At 52.9% G+C, this 21,962-nt stretch overlaps 1 protein-coding gene across 9 annotated transcripts in view; it reads left to right on the forward strand.

Annotated features, from left to right (window-relative positions):
* The window catches only part of AKNA (AT-hook transcription factor), a 52,796-nt gene that overhangs the window by 25,299 nt on the left and 5,535 nt on the right, over nucleotides 1-21,962 (forward strand). For 6 of the 9 annotated variants that reach the window (XM_025888701.2, XM_025888700.2, XM_025888703.2 and 3 more), the window contains 15 exons: nucleotides 1,173-1,329; nucleotides 2,036-2,178; nucleotides 4,948-5,007; nucleotides 6,922-7,049; nucleotides 7,514-7,721; nucleotides 9,248-9,405; nucleotides 9,500-9,682; nucleotides 10,523-10,769; nucleotides 11,771-11,877; nucleotides 12,855-13,066; nucleotides 14,496-14,658; nucleotides 17,749-17,925; nucleotides 18,472-18,587; nucleotides 19,246-19,392; nucleotides 20,592-20,687. In XM_025888701.2, the coding sequence (XP_025744486.2) occupies nucleotides 1,173-1,329; nucleotides 2,036-2,178; nucleotides 4,948-5,007; nucleotides 6,922-7,049; nucleotides 7,514-7,721; nucleotides 9,248-9,405; nucleotides 9,500-9,682; nucleotides 10,523-10,769; nucleotides 11,771-11,877; nucleotides 12,855-13,066; nucleotides 14,496-14,658; nucleotides 17,749-17,925; nucleotides 18,472-18,587; nucleotides 19,246-19,392; nucleotides 20,592-20,687 (2,302 nt within the window). Of the gene's footprint in view, nucleotides 1-1,172; nucleotides 1,330-2,035; nucleotides 2,179-4,947; nucleotides 5,008-6,921; nucleotides 7,050-7,513; nucleotides 7,722-9,247; nucleotides 9,406-9,499; nucleotides 9,683-10,522; nucleotides 10,770-11,770; nucleotides 11,878-12,854; nucleotides 13,067-14,495; nucleotides 14,659-17,748; nucleotides 17,926-18,471; nucleotides 18,588-19,245; nucleotides 19,393-20,591; nucleotides 20,688-21,088; nucleotides 21,165-21,962 lie in introns of all 9 variants that reach the window. The other 3 variants (XR_003211556.2, XR_012382213.1, XM_025888704.2) reach the window with 3 other exon arrangements.

Consider the following 21,962-nt stretch of genomic DNA (forward strand, 5'->3'; position numbering starts at 1 on the left):
TGATGGTGTTGGTGATGGTGATGATGGCAATGATGGTGATGATGGTGGTGATGATGATGATGGCGCTGGTGATGGTGATGGTGATGGTGGTGATGGTGATGATCATGATGATGATGATGGCAATGATGGTGATGGTGATAATGGTGATAGTGATGATGATTCGACGATGATGATGTTGGGAATTGTGATGTGTAATGATGGTAACAACAATAATAATGGTGATGATGAATATGAGGATGGTGGCTTCTGTTTACTGAGAACTCATTTTGTGCACAGAGAACAGTTAAATCACCTGTTCTAGGACTCAGAAGTGGCCAGTGGTAAAGCCCACTGGTGAATATTTTTAGCTTTGTGGGCCATACAGCCTCTGTGGTAATGACTCAGCGCCGCCGTGGTAGCATGAAAGACCATAGATAATACATAAGCAAGCGTAGCTGTGTCCACTAGAACAGTATTCACAAAAACAGACCATAGTTGGCCAACCCCTGCACTGGACCACCATCCTCCCTACATGGGTCTCCTCTAATCTTGTGCTTCCTTGGCCCATCGGCCTGATTCCAGACTGGGCTGTTTACCATTTGAAATCCACCCTCGAGGGATGGAGACCCCCTAGCTGAGAGATTACTTTACTCACTTGTTGGTTTACGCACTCATTCAAAGAGCCATCAATTGCTGTTATTATTATCAATGTGATCATTATGATTGAAATGCTTTTATTAATAAATAGTATATAATTATATTTATATTTGCTGTATGTTAAATACCATATTAATTATAATTGTGGTTACATTGTGAATTATTATAACAAATATTAAAAATGGAAAACCATAGTCTTTAGGGTCGCAGCAGGTTACAATCTGAGCCCAAGGATTTATAGCTGGAGATTTTGAGTGAGTGACTTAACCAGAGTCTCAGTTTCCTTTTCTGTAAAATGTGGATGATAGTCCCTGCCTTGCCTCCCCTTCAGAGCTGCCATAAAGAGAGGATGAAAGGGCCTGTAAGTCCTTGACCCAGTGTTTGGCCGCCACCCAAGGGCTCCACTAATGGTAGTATTTATTATTACAAGGCATGTTTGTCGAGGGCCTAAGTGATGGTGTGAATGAAGGGGAGGCCTGTTGGGAGGCTTGCCCCATCCCTGACATTGCTCTGCTCATGCCTCCCCTCCCGGACAGGTGAACCTGTACTCGGACCAGCCCCAGCCCAGCCACAGCATGCATACAGGGACGGTGCCCCAGGGGACCAAGGTCTTGTCCTTCAGCATCCCACAGCCCCACTCTGTGCTGTGGTGGTCGGGCCCTGCCGAAGCCCCACAGACCTCTGGGACCTCAGGTGAGCCTGGGAGAGGAAATGGGACTGGAGGGCCTTCTGCCTGTGATTCTGCTCTGGAGGCACTTGGTTTCCCCTTGGAGTGACACGGAGTGACACTGGCTTCAGGCCAGGGGAGGGAGGGAGACGAGTTCTCTGGGACCTTTGACTTGAAGAGGGCAAATAGAGATGGGGAAAGCATCTTGCCTAGAGCCAGAGCAGCCTGGGAAAAGCCCGACTCTGCACTTGGCAGTTGAGTGATCTTGGGCCCATTGCAGAACAGAGAGCACTGTCACTATGGAGCCCACATGGGGGCCAGGCTCTGCGCCAAGGCTTGCCATGCATGATCCCAGTTAATCTCCCCGTCAGTCCCACTGAGAGTCAAGGAAACCAAGGCTCAGAGAGGTGAGGACATGCTGAAGGTCACACTGCTATAGGGGAAGGGAGAGGGTGGGGATTTGGACCCCGGTCTTTCTGAGTTAGAGCCTGAACCACTGACCGGGAAACCAGAGGCCTGTCTCGGCCCCAGCTGTGCGTTCTAGGGCAGATCCAGACCTTGCTCTCCCCTATACACCGCCCATCCCGCATCCTGGGGCCCGTGTGAGGACAGTGTGATTGTGATACGACAGTTGTAGCTTGATGATGGCGGGTGTGGTTCTGAGGTTCGCTGAGTCCCTCACCCCAGGAAGGACAGTTCTTGGCCCCAGCATTGAGTGGTTGTGCATTCCAGGGTGGCCGTCAGCTCAAGGAGACCTGAACCCCTCCTCGTCTGCCCCAGCGTGGCTTCTGGAGAACCCGGTCATCACCCAGGACCAGCCATCAGCAGAACGGACCCAGGAGTTGGCCGCTCAGGCCAGCCAGTTCATGGCCAAGGTGAGGGGAACCCCAGTTTTGCCCCGGGGAGACACAACTCACCTGGAGAAAGCAGAGCCTCTGCCTGCTTGAGTAAGAAGCTCTCCACAAGGCTCCCTTGTTCCTCCCTTGCTGGAGGTAACTTGGCCATCTCGAAAACGTGAGCCTCTGCCCTGGTTTAGAGACCATTTGGTCTAGAGCCTCCTCCTTGTCACTCAGCGCCGGGTTTCGCTCCCTCTGTTGGCACTGTGTCTCATCACTCATCAAACTCTCTCCAGCTGTGCTTGAAAGTATCTCCTAGGTCCCCTGCCAGGGGAGACTCTCAGCCCTTCCAGGATTCTGGAAGGGTAACAGAACCTCCACTCTACCTGTTCCTCTTCAGGATAAATCACCCCACTTTCTTAGTTAATTCATTACAGACATCCATTCTCAGTCCCTTCTCAAAGGGCCTTTATATTTTCACCAAACAGTCCAAGTAACTGTGAGTTGTTTGCAGGTCTATTTATAACTATACACTTGGCCTTCCGCCAAAAGGGCTTTAGAGCAGCTGAGAAAAAACCTGCATTATAACCACCTTCTGAAGACGGAAGGAAGGAAACTGGGGGCAAAGGGGAAGTAAGGGTAGAAAAAAACCAGAGTGAACTTAGTGTAAAGTGAATAAACAAAATGTCCTGTCAGACCCTGAATGCTTTGAGCTTCCCAGCTGTCAATGCAAAAAGGGAAATGCAGCAGTTACATATATTACCGTGTTCATAAAAAAATTCCTTCAGAGAAATACCATTATTTATTTTTTGGTAACCATTTTACTGAGATAGAATTCACATATCACACAATTTTCCCTGTTAAAGTTAATAAGCTTCAGTAGGTTTTACTATATTCACCGTCATGCAGTCATCCCCACAGTCGGCCTTAGAACATTTTCTTTTTTCTTTTTTTTTTTTAAAGATTTTATTTATTTATTTGACAGAGAGAGAGACAGTGAGAGCAGGAACACAAGCAGGGGGAGTGGGAGAGGGAGAAGCAGGCTTCCCGCGGAGCAGGGAGCCCGATGCGGGGCTCGATCCCAGGACCCTGGGATCATGACCTGAGCCGAAGGCAGACGCTCAACGACTGAGCCACCCAGGCGCCCGGCCTTAGAACATTTTCATCACCCAATAAGAGACTCCATATCCATGAAGGGGTCGCTCCCCATTCCCCCTGTCCCGGCCCCCAGCGGCTGCTCACCTACTTTGTCTCCACGGGTTTGCCTCTTCTGGACATTTCATATAAATAGAGTCCTAGAACAGTTGTCCTTTTGTATCTGGCTTCTTTGGCTGATCCAAATGTCTTTACACATGTATCATAGTAACATGAACAGGTACTTTATCCTGTGTAATCACCACCATTCTGAGTCCCATCGCTGGAGGGATGAGTCTTCCTGTCCTGTGTGTTATAAAGCAAAGCCAAGGTCATCACACTGAGCAGGAGCTGGGGCACCAGCTGACCACTGATGATCTAGAGCTGTATTGTTTGAATAGGAACCACAGGTCGTGTGGTTCCTGAGCACTTGACAGGTGGCCGGTCCAAACTGAGATGTTCTGTCAGTGGAAAACATACGCTGGATCTCAAAGATGTAATGTGACAAAAGAATATAAAATATCTCATTGGTAATTTTTTCATTGATTACATGTCAAAATAATAGTTTAGGGTCATAAAATGTATTATTAAAATTAATTCACCTGTTACTTCTTTACATTTTAAATACGGCTATTAGAAAATCTTATTTTATAGAAAATTTTAAATTGTATAGGTAGCTTACATTTCTATTTTATATATATGTTATGTAATATCATTGTATTATATAAATTTCTATATTATATTTTGGCACTAACCTAGAGCTTTCCTAGAAATCCCAGAAATTCCCAAATCACCTTTGCCCTTTTTTTCCTAGTTAAAAATTGTTTTGTAAAGCTAATAGACGTACACGGTAAAGACCCTCACATAATACGAAGGCCATATTCAGTAAAAACTCTGTTTTCCCGTACTTACCCTTCTGTTTTGTGCAAAAAAGTTCAACACACACACGTGTTTATAGAAATGGTCACGTAAGTATGTGTGCTATGCTGTACCCTGACTTTTTTAATATCCCGAAGTTGAATATTTCTGGGTAGCCAATGAATTCACTTTGTTCAAAGTTCAAAAGATGCGTATAGTAGAAACGCTTCCCCCCGCCCCTGCCACCCAGTTCTCTGCCCCAGAAGCAATGAATGTTTTAGTTTCTTGCATCCTTCTAGAGGTCGTTTATAATATACAGGCAAATGTATTTATATTTTTCCTTTTTTATTCTCTCGATATTTTATACAGATGGTAGCGTATTATAAAGACTGGCCTGTCCCTTGATTTGACACCAAAAAGTAGGTCTTACTTTATCCAGGAGCAGGTACACATAGCCCTTCCTCTTCTTGATGGCTGCATGCTATTCCACAGATAGGCTTTTATATCGTTTCCCATTGCCCCCCAGTTGTGCTGCAGTGAACATTCTTGGCTCATAGGCCTTAATGCACATGAGTGAGTGTGCTTTGCTATCGATAAATTCTGGGAGCCTCCACTTTGATTTTTTCCTAACGCTGCCAGGGCTGAGGCCCATGGTGGGGTCAATGTCTGGCATCCGCCTTTCCGTGCTTGGCAGAAAACCCACATCCTGAGGCGGGACCCAGTTCCTGGTGCCAAAGCATGAATGTGACATCCTGTAGGACCCATCTTCTAGGGTCTGGACTAATGGACCGTGTTTCCTTTCGTCCCAATGCCCAGGTGGAGGCCTTTGCAGGACTGTTGCAGGCGGGACGGCTGACAGCCCAGGACCAACTCAAGGTACTGCCCACTGTGGGAGATGCCCTTGGAGCTGTCTCCCACAGCCACGTCCCTGAAGCCTCGTCTGCCACAGGACAGGCCAGAGAATCGCAGACACACACACTGCTTAGCTTGCCAGGACCACGATCATGATAGCGCAGGATTACCGCTCCTTAGGCGACGATGATGGTGGGCCAGGCACCGTGGCGAGCCTCGGATGCCCATGGTTTCATTTTCTCATAGAAAACCGGTAAGGCAGTTACAGTCATCACCCCCTTTAACTGGAATGGAATGGGGCAGCCCAGACCGCAAGTCCAGCGTGGTGATAACTGGCTGGCACTGCTTCCCACTGACTATGCTGCTTCTCAGCCACCAGAAAAAGACTTTCTCTTTTCTTTACTTTTCTTTATTATAAAAGTAATTGCCCAATATTTGAAAACCAAGGGGGAAAGGGGAGGAGAGCCTTAATCTAACCGTTACTGGCTTATTTCCTTTTGGACTTTGGTATTTCTAGATAAACTATAGTCATGTATAAAATCTAGATTTCTGCTGCATCAGCCAGGATCCTGGGAAGGGAGCAGGTGGGGCTCTGGAAGCTGGGAGTGAGGGGGTCGAGGCAGGGGCTGTTAGCAGGGCTGTGGGCAGCATCCAGGAAGCCCAGGACTGACTGTTCCCAGCAGGTGGGGAGGCTAGGTGTCAGTGGAGGCACAGAGTAGGTGGGGAGAAGAGCTCAGGAGGGGTGGAGAGGGGCAAATGCAGCACACTTGGTTTGTAAAAACAATACTCTATTTCACTGTGTCATTACTATGTTCCTAATGACTGTGTTAGCATGTAGACGTCATCCGTTTTTCCAATTGCAAAATGTGTGCTTTGTGTTACAGTATCTCATTGAGAGGGTGAGCAAGGACCTTGAACATCAAAAACCATTCCTTTTCTTCCCCTCTATTTCATTCCCCCGTATCCGGGGAGGTCGGGAGCTGTTGGAAGATCAAGCTTGCCCGGGAACTAGACTCTAGGTTGCCCTTGCACTCAGTCTGCCCTCTGTATAGAATGAGTGGGATGGGGCTTATAATAAGCCAGGGATGGGGATCCAACCTCCCACAGTGTTAGCCGTCTGTTAGCGCTCACCACACTTGCTGCGGAGGCCTAGAGTCATTGCTAGGCCCATGAGCTCTGGAGCTAGAGGGCCTGGGTTCAGACTCCGACTACCACTTGCTTGCTCGCTCACTGTGTGACCTTCACCAACTTACATAACCTCTCTGAGCCTCAGTTCCTCCTCTTTAAATGAAGATGATGATAAACTACCTCTCTCATTAGGATTATGTTGGTGAATATTAAATGAATTGAATTAAACTCATTATTTAACTAGTAAATTAATTGAATTAATTAACTGAATAATGAATAACACAAAACGCTTTAGCATAGAGCCTCAGTGCTTAGTAGATGGTAGCTACTGTTATCCATAGTATGGTGGTGATAAGATCATCTGTCATGCTGGTCTATAAGGATTTGGGAACAGAGGGACTTGTGTCCAGATCCACAGTTTGGAAAAGAAGCATGAGGATCCGTGGTCTTTCAAGTACTAGGTCCTTATGGGGACAGAGTAATGGTGTATTTGACACCAGGAGCACCATGGAACATCAGAGAACTTGCAGCTCTACCCAGGAGAGACTGGTGCTCTCTGGAGCTGGTGCCAAGGCTCTAAGCCGTGCCTCTGCCCTGCTAGTCTGATGGCAGAGGCTAGACTGGGGCAGGAGGTTTTAGAGTCCGAACCCCAGCCTTTCAGTGACTTGGGGGCCCAGAGGATGGGTCTCCTGCCCCCCCCCCCCGCCCCACCCGACACCCAACCGCCATGAGCTATCTCGACCACTGTATCTGCAGGGACAGAGCCCCAGGGGGCTAGGTCCTCAGTCTTCTGGCCTCGTCTGGTTGCAGGTCTTCCAGCGCCTAAAGGCTGTCCATACAGCCCTGGAGGAGGAGTACCTGAAGGCCTGCAGGGAGCAGCAACTGGCCCAGCAGCTTGCCGGCTCCCCGGGGACACCTGGAAAATTCGATCCTGGCAGGTATGTGCTGGGGAGGGAGGCCCCTGGTTCCCTTGGTCACCAGGAGGGGCACACTTTGTCCTTATACTTCATCCACTACAGGAAGAGGGAGAAATCCTACCCCGATTAGCAACATATCCAGGTGGGGGAACGCCTGAAGGCTGAGATCAGTGTCCTTTTGGACTCACTGCAATGAGAAGCGACCTTGGAGATGAGACCCGAAAGCACTCATCAGAGTGGGGAACCGAGGCCAGAGGGGGGATTGACTCAAGGTCCCAGAGCCTGCTGGTGGCAGAGGCCTCCTGGTTCCCAGTGGAGTCCCTTTTCACCTTGTTTTGTCGAGTTCTCCACGTAATCCAAATTAGGACGTTGAATGCACCCTCCGTGGTCATTCTCTGGGGTTTGTGCTCGGAAGCTCAGCCTCCCAGCCCTGCCCGATGTGGCTGCTTTAACAGGGTCTGGGTGCTGGTGTCTCCCCGTTGCAGGGAGCTAGAGGAGGAGATATTCCAGCTGGGAATTCGCCTGGAAGAGCTGAAGGACCACATGGACCAGAACCAGCAGGAGCCTGAGCGAGTCGGGTCAGACTGCACTCCGGACAGCCTCGCAGCCTCGCCCGCCCCGCACCAGCCGGCGTGCCTGCCTTCTCCTTCAGGACAAGCCTCCAACCCCGCCATCCATACCCTCTGCCCTCAGGTACCTCCCTGCCCAGCCATACTGGACCATCCCTTCCTTCTCTTCTCCATTAGTTGGCTTCTTCCCTACATACTTGGGAAGTAGGTGCCAAGTTCCAGTAGTGCTGGCCCATGGTGGAAATTCAGTGGGAAGCAGACAGAAATGGGTGGCCTCTACCCTCATGGCATTTTCTTTCTGGCTGGACTAATTCTATTTTTCTCAGGGCTCCAAAGGAGAATTATGGGGCTCTAGGAGAGTAGGTAACAGGGTAACATGACTGAGGTTAAAGGGCAGGAGAAATATTCCTTGAGGAAGAAATGTTTTAATGGGATCTGAGAGTGAGTGGGACTTGCTTCATGCAGAAGAAGAGAAGCCATGCAGCAGGGAAAACAGTCTGTGCAAAGGCCCTGTGGTTAGAGTATGGAACATGAGGGGGCAGTTGTCTGACTGCTGGCTGGAGAGGGGGCAGGCGCCCCATGATGTCAGGGCTTGCAAGTCCCGGCAAGGGTTTGGCCTTAAACTGTGCGGCGTTTTTCAGCAGGGCATGTTCAAAGAAGGTCTGCAGGTAGGTGGGGTGGGGGCAGGGCAGATGGAGAGGTGTGGGTGGACCCGAGAGAGGTGTAGAAGGCCCGTTTGCCTGGATGTGCCCTGGGAGTGAGAAGAAAGGGGGAAGGGATGGCCTCCAGCATCCCAAGGGACTATTCAGTCCAGGGGACTAGTCACAGATCAGGAGACACTAGACAAGGGCCCTACGCAGAAGGGACTTGGTAGAGAAGTCTCTCTCTGGCCCACATCACAAGCCCCTAGGAGACGATCACTGCGTGGCATATAGCTGAGCGGAGTGAGGGTACAGCGGTCACACCAGGGACAGCAGGGGAGTCTCTAGACCTTGCCGCCCGTGCTGTGTTGGGGACGGAGCAGGAGAAAGGGCCAGCATGGCAGGTGAGGTGGGGGTTGCCGGAGGGCTGGGCTCTGGTGAAATACCCCTGACGGCGGAGCCCTTGGTGGCCTAGGGACGTGGGGGAAGCTCTCACACTGGGGAAACCTCCGCTGGGTGCTGCCTCATGCACCAATGGGTGAAAACCCGAGTGCCTCATCCTGAGCGGCTCCCATGCTCCCTCAGGGAAGGTGTTTTGGGGGCTGGGTGTCCATATTTGGTGGAGCGAGTGAGGAGAGATGCTTCTGGAAGGAAATCTGGGTTCAAATCTCAGCTCTGGCCCTCACTTCTGTTGTAAGTTTGGGCAAATCATTTGAGCTTCAGTTTGCTGTCTATAAAATGGGCTGTGATAACCATGCCTGCTGGGCTTATTGGGAGGTGCTGTCTGAACCGTGCCTGGCGGGGAGTAGGTGGTCAGTTAACGGCAGTCCGTGCTAAAGATCGCACCTTCCACTCCCTTCGCTCTGCCCACACATGAACGCGTGACAGGGTACGTGAGTCTCACCTGTTACTCTTCAGCACCCAGCATGAGCCTGGTATAAGGTAGGTCCCCCAAAAGTGGTGTTTGGTTATCTGCTGAATCTCTGTCCCTCTGCCTTTCTGGCCCCAGCCTGATGCCACCAGCAGCATGGGCCCCTGCGCATCGCTCGTAAACGTGGAGCTTAGTGCTGCCAGCAATGAGGGGGAGGACAGGCCCCTGGGCCTCCCGGCCCCTCTCAGGCCCAAGGAGCTGCAGGTGGAGCAGGATCTCCATGGCCTCCTGGAGCGGTGAGTACCAGGAGGAAGGTCAGTGGGTCCGGCCCAGTGACGGGACCTTGGCTGGCCTTGCTGGGCAGAAGTCATGCTCCTCTGTGTTCTGCAGGTACCTCAGCGTGAAGTCCCTCCCAGAAGCCATGAAGATGGAGGCGGAGGAGGAGGAAGACGGGCAAGGCCACATAGTGGAAGTGGACGGGCCAGCTCCAGCTCCAGGAAACTCCGAGGCCACCAGGATCCCCATAAGGCAGCTCCCAGCACTGGCCAAAAGAAGTCACAGGACCCCCCTCAAGTATGTCCATGAGCCCCCCGATTTGTCCCCAGACCAACTCTGAAACCACAGGGGTGGTAATGGTCCTAGTGAGCGAGATGGCTCTTTGCCACTTAGCAATGGCTTTCGTGACCTGTTGCTCATGTCTCTCCAAGCCGTGGGACAAATACACCACCGAGAGCACTTGCAGAGATTTGGGTGGGTGGACATGGTTTCGGTAGGACACAGGCAGTGCTAGATACTATTATTCTCCTTTTGAGTTTCAGACCTTCCAAGTACATCAAGGAGAAGGTTTCAGTGCCATTACGGCTTCAGTGCCTCTCTTGATCTTCCTTTAAGAACAAAGAGAGAAAGAAAGAGACAGAACACATGAGCAGGCCTGGGCCCAGAGCCTAGACGACAGGATCTGTCGAGAATAGAGTAATACTGTTTTCATGTGTCTTCTGTTTATGTCTAAAGTTAGTGTCTATTTTTCAGACAAAATACTGATCTTCTATTTCTAATGATGACATAAGCCTTTGAGGAGATTGAAGTTTCTGGCAGGGGCTGAGGTAGGGGGGAGAGGACCCAAGTTCCCGAAGCCTGAGAAATGATACTGTAGCTTTGTTTCCACAAACAAACTACTGTAGTTTGTTTCTACACTGTTGTCGCTGTGTTGCGTTGGGCGGGTTTTGTTGGCCATCCCCATTTGACGTATGAGAAAAGTAAAGTTCAGAGAGGGACGGTGCCTTGCCCAAGGTCACACAGCTATAGTAGATGGCAACACCAGGGTGGGCCGCCAGGGGCGTCTGGCTCCCAGGACAGGGCTGGGCAGCCCCTGCCAGGGCTCAGAGTCGGTGTGTCTCTCCTCCTCCCCGCCAGGGAGACTGTGGAGCAGATGGGGTCTGTAAAGCCAGCAGGCGTCCATGTATCCACGGCCAGAGATGGGTACCTCCAGGGCCTGCACAAAGCCAAGGCAGCCCCTCCAGGCCCGAGCAGGCCACCCCACCCTCGGGGCACCAGGACTGCAGGATCGCACCAGAGCAGTCTGACCAGCTTAGAGGGAAGTGGCATCTCTGAGCACCTTCCCCAGAAGTCTCTGCACCAAGCTGGGGGCCCCCACCTAGAGGTAAGCATCCACATGGGGTGTGGAGCTCCTGGAGATTTCTGCCCCTGGGCCTTTGCTCATACCCTTCCAGAATTCCTGCTGTTCCCAGTCCCTGCCGGTTACAGTTCTGCCAAACATTCAGGGCTTATGCCCAGTGCTACCTTGTTGCTGTGGGTCCCCCTACCCCTGTCCCCCTCCCAGGAGCTCTTGCTTGTCCTCTGAGAGCTTGTGGCCCATGTCTGTATTTCTCTGAGCCTGCTGAGCACAGACTGGAGGGGCAGTCCTTGACTGCATGGCCTGTTGGTGACATTAGGGTGGCAATTTTTAACTGTCGCAGGAGTCACAGGTCACCTTGGAAATGTCAGTTATGCTACGGATCCTCCCATAGAACAATGCATATAGATGCATGTGTACACACACACACACACACACACACACACACACACACACACACACACACCCCTCTGTAGTCCTAATGACCTTGTAGTAAGAAATCTGCACCAGACCGTGAACTTGTTGAGGGCAGGCACCTGTGTCGCCTGTTTGTCTTCTTCGTGCCTTTCATTAGGAAGAGGGGTGCACGTTGGATGAATTTGATTCTCCCGATCCATTGGCCCGGGGCATTTCTGCGTCTGACAGGACCATGGCCTTCCAGGCCCAAGCGGGAAGATGTGTGGAAGTATGAATCCCATCCCCACGAGGAGACGAGGAGACGAGGAGGCGGCTTTCTCCTTCCTCTCCTTCCCCTCTTCCTCAGCTTAGGACATCTGCCACAGGATCTCTCTCAAGGGCCTCAGGGAAGCAGGACTTGCTCAGGCTCTGGGTGTGGAGTCCCTGCTGTTGGCCTGGTGCTGGTCCCGAGCGCCTGAGGACCCTCACACCCGGGCCTGGCTGCTGGGAGCTGGGCCAGCCTCCCAGCCAGGGAGCCTCTGGAATGTGAGGCGCAGGCTAGGCCTGGAGAAGGGCTTCCCAGCCTGCCTCAGACACATTCCGCAGCCTTAAAGGGACACCGCCTCTTTCAGGAGCCCTGGATGGCGTCCCCGGAGACAGACAGTGGCTTTGTGGGCTCAGAAACCAGCAGAGTGTCGCCCCTCACCCAAACCCCGGAGCACCGGCTCTCCCACATCAGGTACCCCAGGACCCCCCTGCCCCATCAGGGTCGCTCCCGTGGAGGGGTAGCCTGGGAATCAGTGCCGTGAGCCCATAGCCGGGGTCGATGGTCTGTGCGTTCTCAGAGCCCTCACCTCATCCCCCAACCAGGGTTCCTAGCCTCCCTCTTATCGATAGAGGGGCACCAAGGTTCAGAGAGGGAAAGTGACTAGCCCAGCATCACTCAGCTAGTCGTCGACAGCCTGGGGAATAAGTATCTGTTGAGCGAATGAATGAGTGAATGGGGAACGACATGTACAGGAGGGTGGTGCGAGGTGAGCAGAAGTCAAGGATAAAGGGCAATCAGGGGGACTGCCTGGGAAGAGACAGGGACAGAACCCCAAGGCAAGGTCTGAGGAGGGGATTTGGGTGAAGGGTGGACTTGATGAGCCACCACGTAGAGTGACAGGCTCCAAAACTGGTGCAGCCCCCCCCGCCGCCCCTCCCAGGAGGCCTGCCTGGCAACCCAGGACTACATGGGAAGAAAGGGTTAGAAATTCTGTTTCTCTGTATATTTTCTTAAAAATGAACTTGAGCGGGGTGCCTGGGTGGCTCAGATGGTTAAGCGTCTGCCTTCGGCTCAGGTCATGATCCCAGGGTCCTGGGATCGAGTCCCGCGTCGGGCTCCCTGCTCCTTGGGAGCCTGCTTCTCCCTCTGCCTCTCTCTCGCTCTCTCTCTCTGTGTCTCTCATGAATAAATAAATAAAATCTTTAAAAAAAAATTTAAAAAAAATGAACTTGAGCTTTATAATCTTGCATCTGTGGGTAGGCAGGTGTACAGCTCAGCAGTTTATACAGAAATGCATGTATAATGCGGGTGCATCCTTAGAAACACTGTGCATGCAGGGGTGCCAAGTCCCAAAGGTCAGCAGCTCATTGGCTTAGCATGCAGAAGGGTTCGAAGGCCAGGGTCTGTCTGTACGATCTCAACACGTCTCTCCCTCCATGCTCCCTCAGCACTGCAGGAACATTGGCCCAGCCATTCACTTCATCTGAGGCCCAGGATGCAGCCTCCCACCCCCAGACCAGCGGTCCTCCAGTCCCCAGAAGAGCCTCGGAGCCCAGCACATCCAGGAGCCGAGCCCAGAGGCGACCCTCGGGCCGGGCCAGTCCCTTGCCGCAGAGGGCACCGAGCCTCTGCGAGGAGCGGGCGCTGGTGGCCGAGATGGGTGAGTGGATGCGTCTGGGTTGGCCAGAACCTGGGAGTGGCCGGATGGCATGGACTGAAAAATCAAACCAACAAAAAAACTTGCATTACCCTTTTAAGATACAAAATATCCTACAAGTTCATGGCGGGAATATTTGAAACTATAGGGAAAAGAGAAAAAAACATGCTGAAACCATCGCTACCACATTTGGGTGTCGAACCCGTGGGCTCTCCTCTCTGCCAACGTGTGTGTGTTTATTTAGATACGCTTAAAATAGAAATGGGATCAGAATATCTGTGAGTGTTTAATAACCTCCTTTGTTCACTAAACACTGTGTCATGGACACTCCATGTCTTTAAATCCTGTGATTTCAGTTTTAAACCTTTAAAAAGATGCACGTAAGCTTTTTGGTGAAATAAAACAAACATACAGGAAAGAACATAAATTGAATTTTCACAAAATGAACACAGACCAGACAAACAGCATGATCAGAACCCCAGCTCCTCCCCATCACCCCTCACCCCTCCAAAGGCTCTTTACAAGGCTCATATTGAAAACTTTTAAAATTAAACTTTCATTAAAAGTTGACCAATTATGGATTCACATGTAGTTGTAAGAAATAATCCAGGGAGATCCCATGTGCCCTTCACCCGGTTTCCCCCAGTGGTAACATCTTGCAAAACCATGGTGCAGATTTTGACCAGGACCCCTCATGTTGCCCCTTTATGGACATGTCACACCCACACCCTCCTTATTGCCTGGTGACCTCCCCTCTGTCCTCCATGTCTATAATTTTGTCATTCTAAGAATGTTCTATAAATGGAATGATCGATACGCTTTTGGGTTTGGCTTTTTCACTTAGCCTTTCTCTGGAGATTCATCTAGATGGTTCCCTGTATCAATAGTCTGTTCCTTTCCATATTGTTGATTAATGTTCCAAGGGCTCCTTGTTTTTAATGCAGGGGCCAGGTGAGTGGTATTTAACCTCTGGTCGCTCATGCCTTTGAGAGCCTAAAGTTTTGAACACTTTCCCCAGAAGCATGCCACAGGCAAAGGTGTGGCTATAATTTTAGGGGGGCGTGGGGGCTCTGGAGTCAGACCCGGAACAACATGGTGATGCATGGCAGAGCTTGTGGGGGGGGTCCACATGAAGGAGCAATGAGCTCTTTACAGAGGAATATTCCTGAAGACCCACATCTGGTACTGAAATGGTGGATAGCGCAGGAAACATAGGTAGAAACAGCTCTGCAGACCCAGCTTTGCACTCCAAGCTCCCAGGAAAAACCACATCTTCGGGTTCTGAGGTCAGTGGGCCAGTGACCTCATTGGAAAATTCAATTATGACCTCAGCCAGCACTATCACTTTGCCCATATCCTTCTACCCTCAGAAATTCATGCTTCGAGGGTCCTCTCTGGGCAAACTCACCTTGGTGTCTTTCTGCCTCCCTAGCGGTCCCTGGCCCAGAGTTCGAGGGGCGAAAGCGGCTTTCCGAACAGCTCCCCGCCAGAGCCACAATCAGCCCCCCGCCCACCCCGACCCCTGCAGCTGCCACTCTGCCCCATGGAACAGCAGAGAGCACCGGCGCCTTCCTCCTCACCAGGACAGGGCGAGAGTAAGTTGGACCAGCACAGGGACGGGAGAGCGATGCCCAGGAGAGGCTGGGGCTTGCTCAGCAGTCACGGCCGGTGGCGGCCATGTGGGGCCCCTTGGACCCAGGTGTCCTGCCTCCCAACTCAGGGCCACTCCGTGGGACCTCACTGATGTGGACTTTGAGGACACTTCCCCAGCCAGTGGGAAATGACCTAGGGGTTCACCTTTCTGGTGCTGAGACCTGGCTCCCTGCCCCCCCCCCACCATATTTCTCTTCCAAGGCTGGTCTACACTTCCCAGGGATGGATTTTCAGCAGTTGGTGCTGTCATTTTATGAACTGAGAAGGGACTGATCTTCGATTCTCTTCTTTTTAATCCAAGCGCAACCGTTCTACTAAGAACATTGCTTCTTGCTTGGTTGAACAGAAGTGGGAAAATAGGGTGGCCAGCCCTCTTACCCCTCCTTTGAGTTGCTTTTGGCCAATAATCAATCTCATGCCTTTGTTGGATTGGGGTATCTGTCCCAGTGTATGGGGAAGGCTGCTCTGCGGGACGCCATCCGAGGCCTCCGGGCCTGTGCCGTCATGGGCTGTCATGTTCCCTATTTGCAAGGGCAGGTGAAGGGCTGGCGTTTCCCTTCTGGACCAGAGTTTAATAAGGGTACTGCTGCGGACTCCTGTGACGGCAGAGGGATTCAAGCTTATGGGTCAGCGATACACTAGCTCCTGAGAATACGATAGTGGACAAGATGGTCGTTGGCCTAGGAAGGCTCACCATCTTGTAGGATGAGCAAAGAAACACATGGTCACACTCTGCAGTCTAAATGCAGGGGCAGCAGAGCCTCCAAGGACCTTGGGAACACAGACAAGGGACATCAGGCCCAGTCAGAGGCTTCAGGGAGGGCTTCCCGGAGGAAGGGGTATCTCAGCTGAGACCAGAAGGAAGAGAGACAGAAGAGCTCCTGGCAGGGAAAACAGCATGTGCAAAGGCCTATGGGTGAGAGCGTGCTCATCACCTTTGCAGAGCCAAACGTTCATTTTAGCTGGGTGCCCGAGCGTGGGTGCAGTGGTGAGCGCTGAGCAGTGGAGAAGGAGCCCGGGAGACCTGGGGGTGCCTCGGAGGGCCACGAACACCATGGGGAGAGATTTGGATGGTAGCTCAGCTCAGAGAAATGAGTTCACTGAATATTCACGAATGCATACAGATGCAGCTGAGGCCTATGAGGGGGATTCTAAACAAGAGTGGCGAGGTCAGGTTCACGTTTTAGAGGTTCTCTGTCCACTAGCTGGGTGAGAAAGGCAAGGCGGGCAGACTGCCAAGAAAGCCACCCCCCCCCCCAGGACAGACACCGTGGGGCCAGTCAGCGGGAATGGGGTGCATTTGAAGAGGCATTTAGGCATTGGGCCCTTAGGAATTGGGAGTTGGTTAACTTTTGGGGACATTCAGGGAGGGAGAAGGGTCTCAGATGAGTCAGACTTCTGGCTGGCCAACCAGTTGGATGCTGGTACAGAGATAGGGAACTCAGCAGGGGAAACAGTTTACATCTTTACAAAGATGAACTTGAAATGCCAGTTGGCTCTTGGTCATGAAAGATTTAAGTCAGCAAGACTGAGATCCTGACAGAAACACCCAGAGGGGACCAGCAATACCCCGGCGAGTGTTCTGAGTCCCGGGCCCTCACTCTAGCACCTTCTGCTCCCAGAGGTGCCCTCCAGTCCCGCATGCAGGCATGTACTGGTGACATGAGCTCTCGCTCTCCTGCAGACGCCCCGCTATTTGCCTTGGAAACCCCAACAAATGTCTCCCTGGGGATTGCTAGGAGACCGGCTGCCCTGGACATACACTGCCCAGGGCCTAGCTAGAGAGCTCTCGACTCCCCAGACACAGGCTGAGAGCTGCAGGTGGCTCCAGGAGACACTCACCCTCCAGTCCAGGGCCACCAAGCAAGAAGGAACGCTGAGGGGAGGCCTGCCGCAGAAGCTTGCCCAAGGAGGAGATGGAGCGTCTGGGCTCGGCAGCCCAGGCCATGCCGAGCCCAGATGCTGACCCTCTGTGTGTAGGGGGTTTTTGTGCAGGGTGTTGGGGGACATTTGTCTGCCGTGATGCCAGCATCCGAATGCCGGGCTCTCAGATGAGACTCTGAGATTCCGGTGCTGGGTGGAGAGAGATGCAAACAGTACTTACCCCATGGAATCTAGCAGCTCATTGAGATACTTGCCAATAGGAGGCTGGGCCAAGTTTGGGGGTCCTCCAGGGATGACAGCAGCCTTGCAGAGAGCGCCCTGCGCTTGCATCCTGCTCACATCCAAGCATCTTCCGTCACCGGCAGACAGAGAGGCTTAGACAATGTGGGAAATGTTCAGGGGAAGCCAGGGAGGACGGGCTGAGTAAGGGTGAGAAGGAACCAGGCCTAGACTGTTAGTTAGCATTTCTATAGACAGAGCGAAAAGAAGGGAGGACAGGGGGCGCCTGGGTGGCGCAGTCGGTTAAGCATCTGCCTTTGACTAGGGTCCTGATCCCAGGGTCCTGGGATGGAGTCCCGCATCGGGCTCCTTGCTTCTCCCTTGACCTGTCACTGTCCCTGCTTGTGCTCTCTCTCGCTCTCTCTCTCGCGCTCTCTCTCTCTCTCTCTCTCTCACTCTGTCAAATATCTAGATAGATAGATAGATAGATAGATAGATAGATAAATATTTTAAAATAAAAAAAAGAAGGGAGGGCAGCCCAGGCAGGTCAAAATGCAGATTTTAAAGTGGACCTTCAGCAATACCTTCTTGATTCTGCATCCTCCCCTCGGTCTTGACAATGTGCCACTGGTTTTTCAGAAGAGCTATTCAGAGGCCGTGTATGAGGTGGGGGTGGGGGGCTGGGTGAGCCTCGAAGGACGTACTGCTTTGCCCACTGAATGCACAGGGACGTGAACTCAGAGAAGAGTCGAGATAGGTAGCAAGAAAAATGGAGGCACGAGGAAGTTCCAGAATCAGTTAATGGCAGAGCTGAACCCGGGGTCCACTGGAAAGCGACAAGCCCGGGGCATCAGGGCGGCCCTCTGGGGGTGGCTGCCGTCCAGCGCCTTATATATCCTCTCTTTGTTTCTGTCCCACCCCCACCCCAGCCAGGCCATCCGAGAGCTGCAAGAGGAGGTGTCTCGGCTCCGTCTACGGCTGGAAGACAGCCTGCACCAGCCAGCCCAGGGCAGCCCGACGCACCCGGCGTCCACCCTCAACCGCCCCCCCCGGGCCCGGGCCCGGCCGGCAGATGCCTCCACTTCCTGGGGCTCCCACTATGGCAGGTGGGCGACCCCAAAACGCTCGCCCTTGTGCCCTGGTGCCAGTGGCAGAAGGGAGACTGGGCTGCCTCTGGGGCTCTCCACACATGGGAACTCACATCCCTCTCCTGCTGACAGCTTCTTCCTGTGTAAGATTTGATGCGTAAATATCTAATGCGTAACCTGAACTCAGCACCCAAGTGAAGCGCTAAACATTCCCACGATGTCCATCTGCTCACTCCTTAGCTCGTCATCTGTGATGACTTCTAAAATCAGCAGAGTGTTTGTTCCTAAGTATTTCTATGGGAGCGTCTAAGTTCAGGTTTTTATGGACATTGTCTCATTAATCCTTCCCGTAACCCTCTGAGGTGGTTGCTGTTACTATCCCCACTTGACAGCTGAGGAAACTGGGCTCACAGAGGCTCAGAGCCCCTTTCTGTGAGTCTGACTCAGAGTCTTTGATTTTGACTTTCATGCTTTCCTCTGGGTTGGCTTGCTTGCTGATCATCTTGAAAATCTGCGTAAAACCTCATCCACTGACATCATCCCTCTCTGTCTCCTTTTCGCTAGTAAATCCACAGAGAGATTGTCTGGTGAGCCTGGAGGTGGGGAGCGAACGGAGCCCGCAGGAAGGCGGCGAGCCAGGTCTTCCTCAGTGCCTCGGGAGGTGCCCCAGCTGTCCCTGAGTAAGTGACAACTGCCTGGACTGGTTCCTCGAGGCTACAGTCTGGGCCTGTTAGCCCATCGCTCAGGGACCACAGCAATAGCCCTAGACAGAACCTGGAGAAGGTTCTGTGTGTCTTTAGGCCATCATATTCTCTGAAGTACCGTGCACTTCCAGTGATAGCCACTGTGTCATGCATGCGAGGGTTTCTAGAAGGGCCTTGTATGGACCTCATCTCCATCTTCACTGCAAGGTGGGGCATATCACCCACATTCTGCAGATGAGGACACCAGAGCCTGGAAGTGCAGGGAAATTGACTGAAGGAGAAGGGGTGGGGTTCAGCCCACCTCACTCCTTCCAGGCTGGGTGACCTTGACCAGGTGGTTTACCTGCTCTGTGCAGTTAAAGGGACAGCTAACTGTGCAGTGGTAAATAATAGTGTTACCGGGATTGTCCTGGGATTGCCTTGAGGGTGCATGCGTGGCATCCACGGCTGGTCCAGCCAAGTGCTTAGCGCGAGGTCACGGGTCTACATGTGTTGGCTGATGCTACTAAGGGACAGATGTAGGATTAAAACCCGAGCTCTGCCCCAGAGCCTGAATTTAGGATTGGCTCACTCCCTGAGCTCTGCGACACCTCCCCTGTCCCCCTTTGATGCCCCTCTTTTCCCCCTCCCCCAGCTTCTGAATCTGAGCCACCCTCCCCCCAGCGGTTCTCTGAGAAGAGCCGGACCACCGAGGACAGTGCACAGTCAGCTCGGGACGGAATGAGAGGAGTCGGCGGCCCCAGGCGGCCAGACAGGGTCACCTTCTGGGGCCAGTACACAGGTGGGCTGTGGGGTGTGGCCCGGCCCCCAGGGAGGACTCCTGTCATGGAAGCCTTCTGCATTTCCCCAAAGGCAATTGAAATATTAGCATTTTCTGTGAATTCTCTGACACAGGGAGCGGCAGGGAGTGCTGCCTCTGTGAATGCATTCATTCATCCAGCGAACAGTCTCTGATGCCTCCCTGCACCGGGGTGCACGCTTGCTTCTGGGGGAGCCCAGCTAATGGCTGGTCCATCACAAAGAGGGTTATGAAGCACCTGCTGTGAGCGGGGTGGACACCCAATCACTTCCCCGTGGCCTACCTTCAGGTCTGATTCCCCAGGGCATCAGCCCCTGTGTCTCATGAACTAGGCACCCAGCACATAGTAAGACTTCAGATGACACATAGTAGGCTTTCAGAGTGCTTGACATGAAAACAAATATGGACGTGGCTCCAACTTTCATGAATCTGACTGCACAGCAGACAATAGCAAATAAGCAACTAAAATAGGTGTGTAAATTACAGACGTGGCTCTCACCTATACCAGCCTGGGAGGGAGGGCGCTTCACCTCAGATCCACAGGGCTGAGTGCAGGAGACAAGGCAGGAAGTGAGAGGTGTGTGTCCACCCCCATGGAGCAGACAGCTGAGGTGTTAGAAGCGGGAACAGGGGGCTGGTCCGGGGGCCCCGAGGTCACGCACACAGAACAGGAAGTGGGAAGCCTACAAGGCAGAGGGAGAAGCAGAAGCGATCAGGCCACATCCTGAAGGTCTTACTTGAGACTCAAGGAGGGACGAGGCAGCAGATGACAGGTCTGGTAAAGAGCCAAGCATCTGTCCAACTTCCTAACAACCTGGAGCACTTTCCATCTGCCGGGCGCCGGGCAGAGCACCTCACGGACATGGACTCGCTCCGCCCTTCCAACACGCCTATGAGACCCATACTGTGACAGTCCCCATTTCACAGCTGCTCGGAGCGCAGGGAGAAGACACAGCTGACCCCGTGCCCAAGCCATTCCAGGGCCCCCCCCAGCGAGTGGGGGTCTGGGGGTTAGCAGCACTGCTCGTCCTTGCTTATCCTGCCCTCCTGGGCTGCTTCCCGGTCGGCCGGGGCTTGGCTTTGTTGAATGCTTCTGTATGTCAGGGAGGGGAGACGAGCCTCCCTGATCCTCCCCAGTTCTCCAAACGTGCAAAGAGCTGACTGTCTGGTTTCCTCCCCAGGCCAGGAGTACCATGTTCTGACCCCCAAGTCGGCCCCAAGAGGCAGCGGCTCGGTCTCCTGTCCCCACTGCCGACCTGCTGGGACCCAGGACTCAGGTGAGGGACGGTGCCTGGAGAAGTGGTCAGTGCGCAGAGGCTGTGGCTTCTCCCTTTAGGAGAGGGCGCAGGGGATGCCTGGGTGGCTCAGTCGTTGGGCGTCTGCCTTCGGCTCAGGTCATGATCCCAGGGTCCCGGGATCGAGCCCCGCATCGGGCTCCCTGCTCCTTGGGAGCCTGCTTCGCCCTCTCCCACTCCCCCTGCTTGTGTTCCCTCTCTCGTTGTGTCTCTCTCTGTTCAATAAATAAATAAAAATCTTAAAAAAAAAAAAAAAGGAAAGGGCGCAGGACGTGGGTCAGCCCTGAGCTCAGTGGAGGGTCAAGGCACAGACAAGGGAGCGGGATTTTAGGGGGGCTCCTCAGCCCTCCCAGTGTGTCCTGCCCTCACACCTGCGTCTCCAGGTGCTGCTACGTGATGCCACCCTCCTTGACCATGACGTGGAGAAACCATGGACATGCCTCAAGTCGTGAGGAGGAGGTGGGGGGTGGCCAGGCCATGATGATTGTCCTGTCTCCCCTCCATGCTCCTTCCACCCCTCACCCTTCCCCCAGACCCGACAGGGAGGAGTGAGGGGGAGAGCAGCGGCCAGAGAATATGGGCGCTGGGTTCTAGTCCCAGTCCCGCCACTGACTTGCTGTGTGACCTTAGGCAAGTTCCTTAACTTCTCTGAGCCTCCAGCTTCACATCCCTAATGAAAGGCTTGGAGATGGTCCTAAGGCCCTTCCACGCAGTGACGATGATGACGGAGCTGTCCCTATTAAGCCTCCCACTGTACACAGGGCCTCATGCTAAGGGATTTACAAACAGTAATCCTCACCACCCTATGAAATAGGTTTTGTCCACTTTATTATCATGTCTATTTTACAGATGAGGAAACTGAGGCTCGGAGAGTTTAAGTAACTTGCTCAAGGGCACACAGCTTATTAGTTCTAGAGCCAGGAGTTGAACCCCGGTGGTTGTGACTCCAGAACTCTGGCTCTTCACCATCGTGTTGCTTTGCCTTTGCCCCAGTCCCAGCAGGCCTCCCTCTTCATTCGTTCGTTCATTGATGCATTCATTCATTCATTCATTCATGCACTCACTCACTCACTCATTGAGCACCTTCCCATACTGGGCCGTGGCCTAAGCACACAATGACAAAACAGTGGTCTGAGCTGGGCTCGGAGAGCACAGGTGGGGCTGGGAGCCGGGAACTCAGTCCGGCGGGTGGGAGGCCTCCAGCTGAGCCGAGGCTTGCAGGAGAAGCGGGGCAACCCTGGAATGCCACCCAGGTGA

The sequence above is a fragment of the Callorhinus ursinus genome, unplaced genomic scaffold (genome assembly GCF_003265705.2).
Source record: "Callorhinus ursinus isolate GAN/ISIS: 27379988/994484 unplaced genomic scaffold, GSC_fseal_2.0 scaffold24, whole genome shotgun sequence".
Taxonomy (NCBI): domain Eukaryota; kingdom Metazoa; phylum Chordata; class Mammalia; order Carnivora; family Otariidae; genus Callorhinus; species Callorhinus ursinus.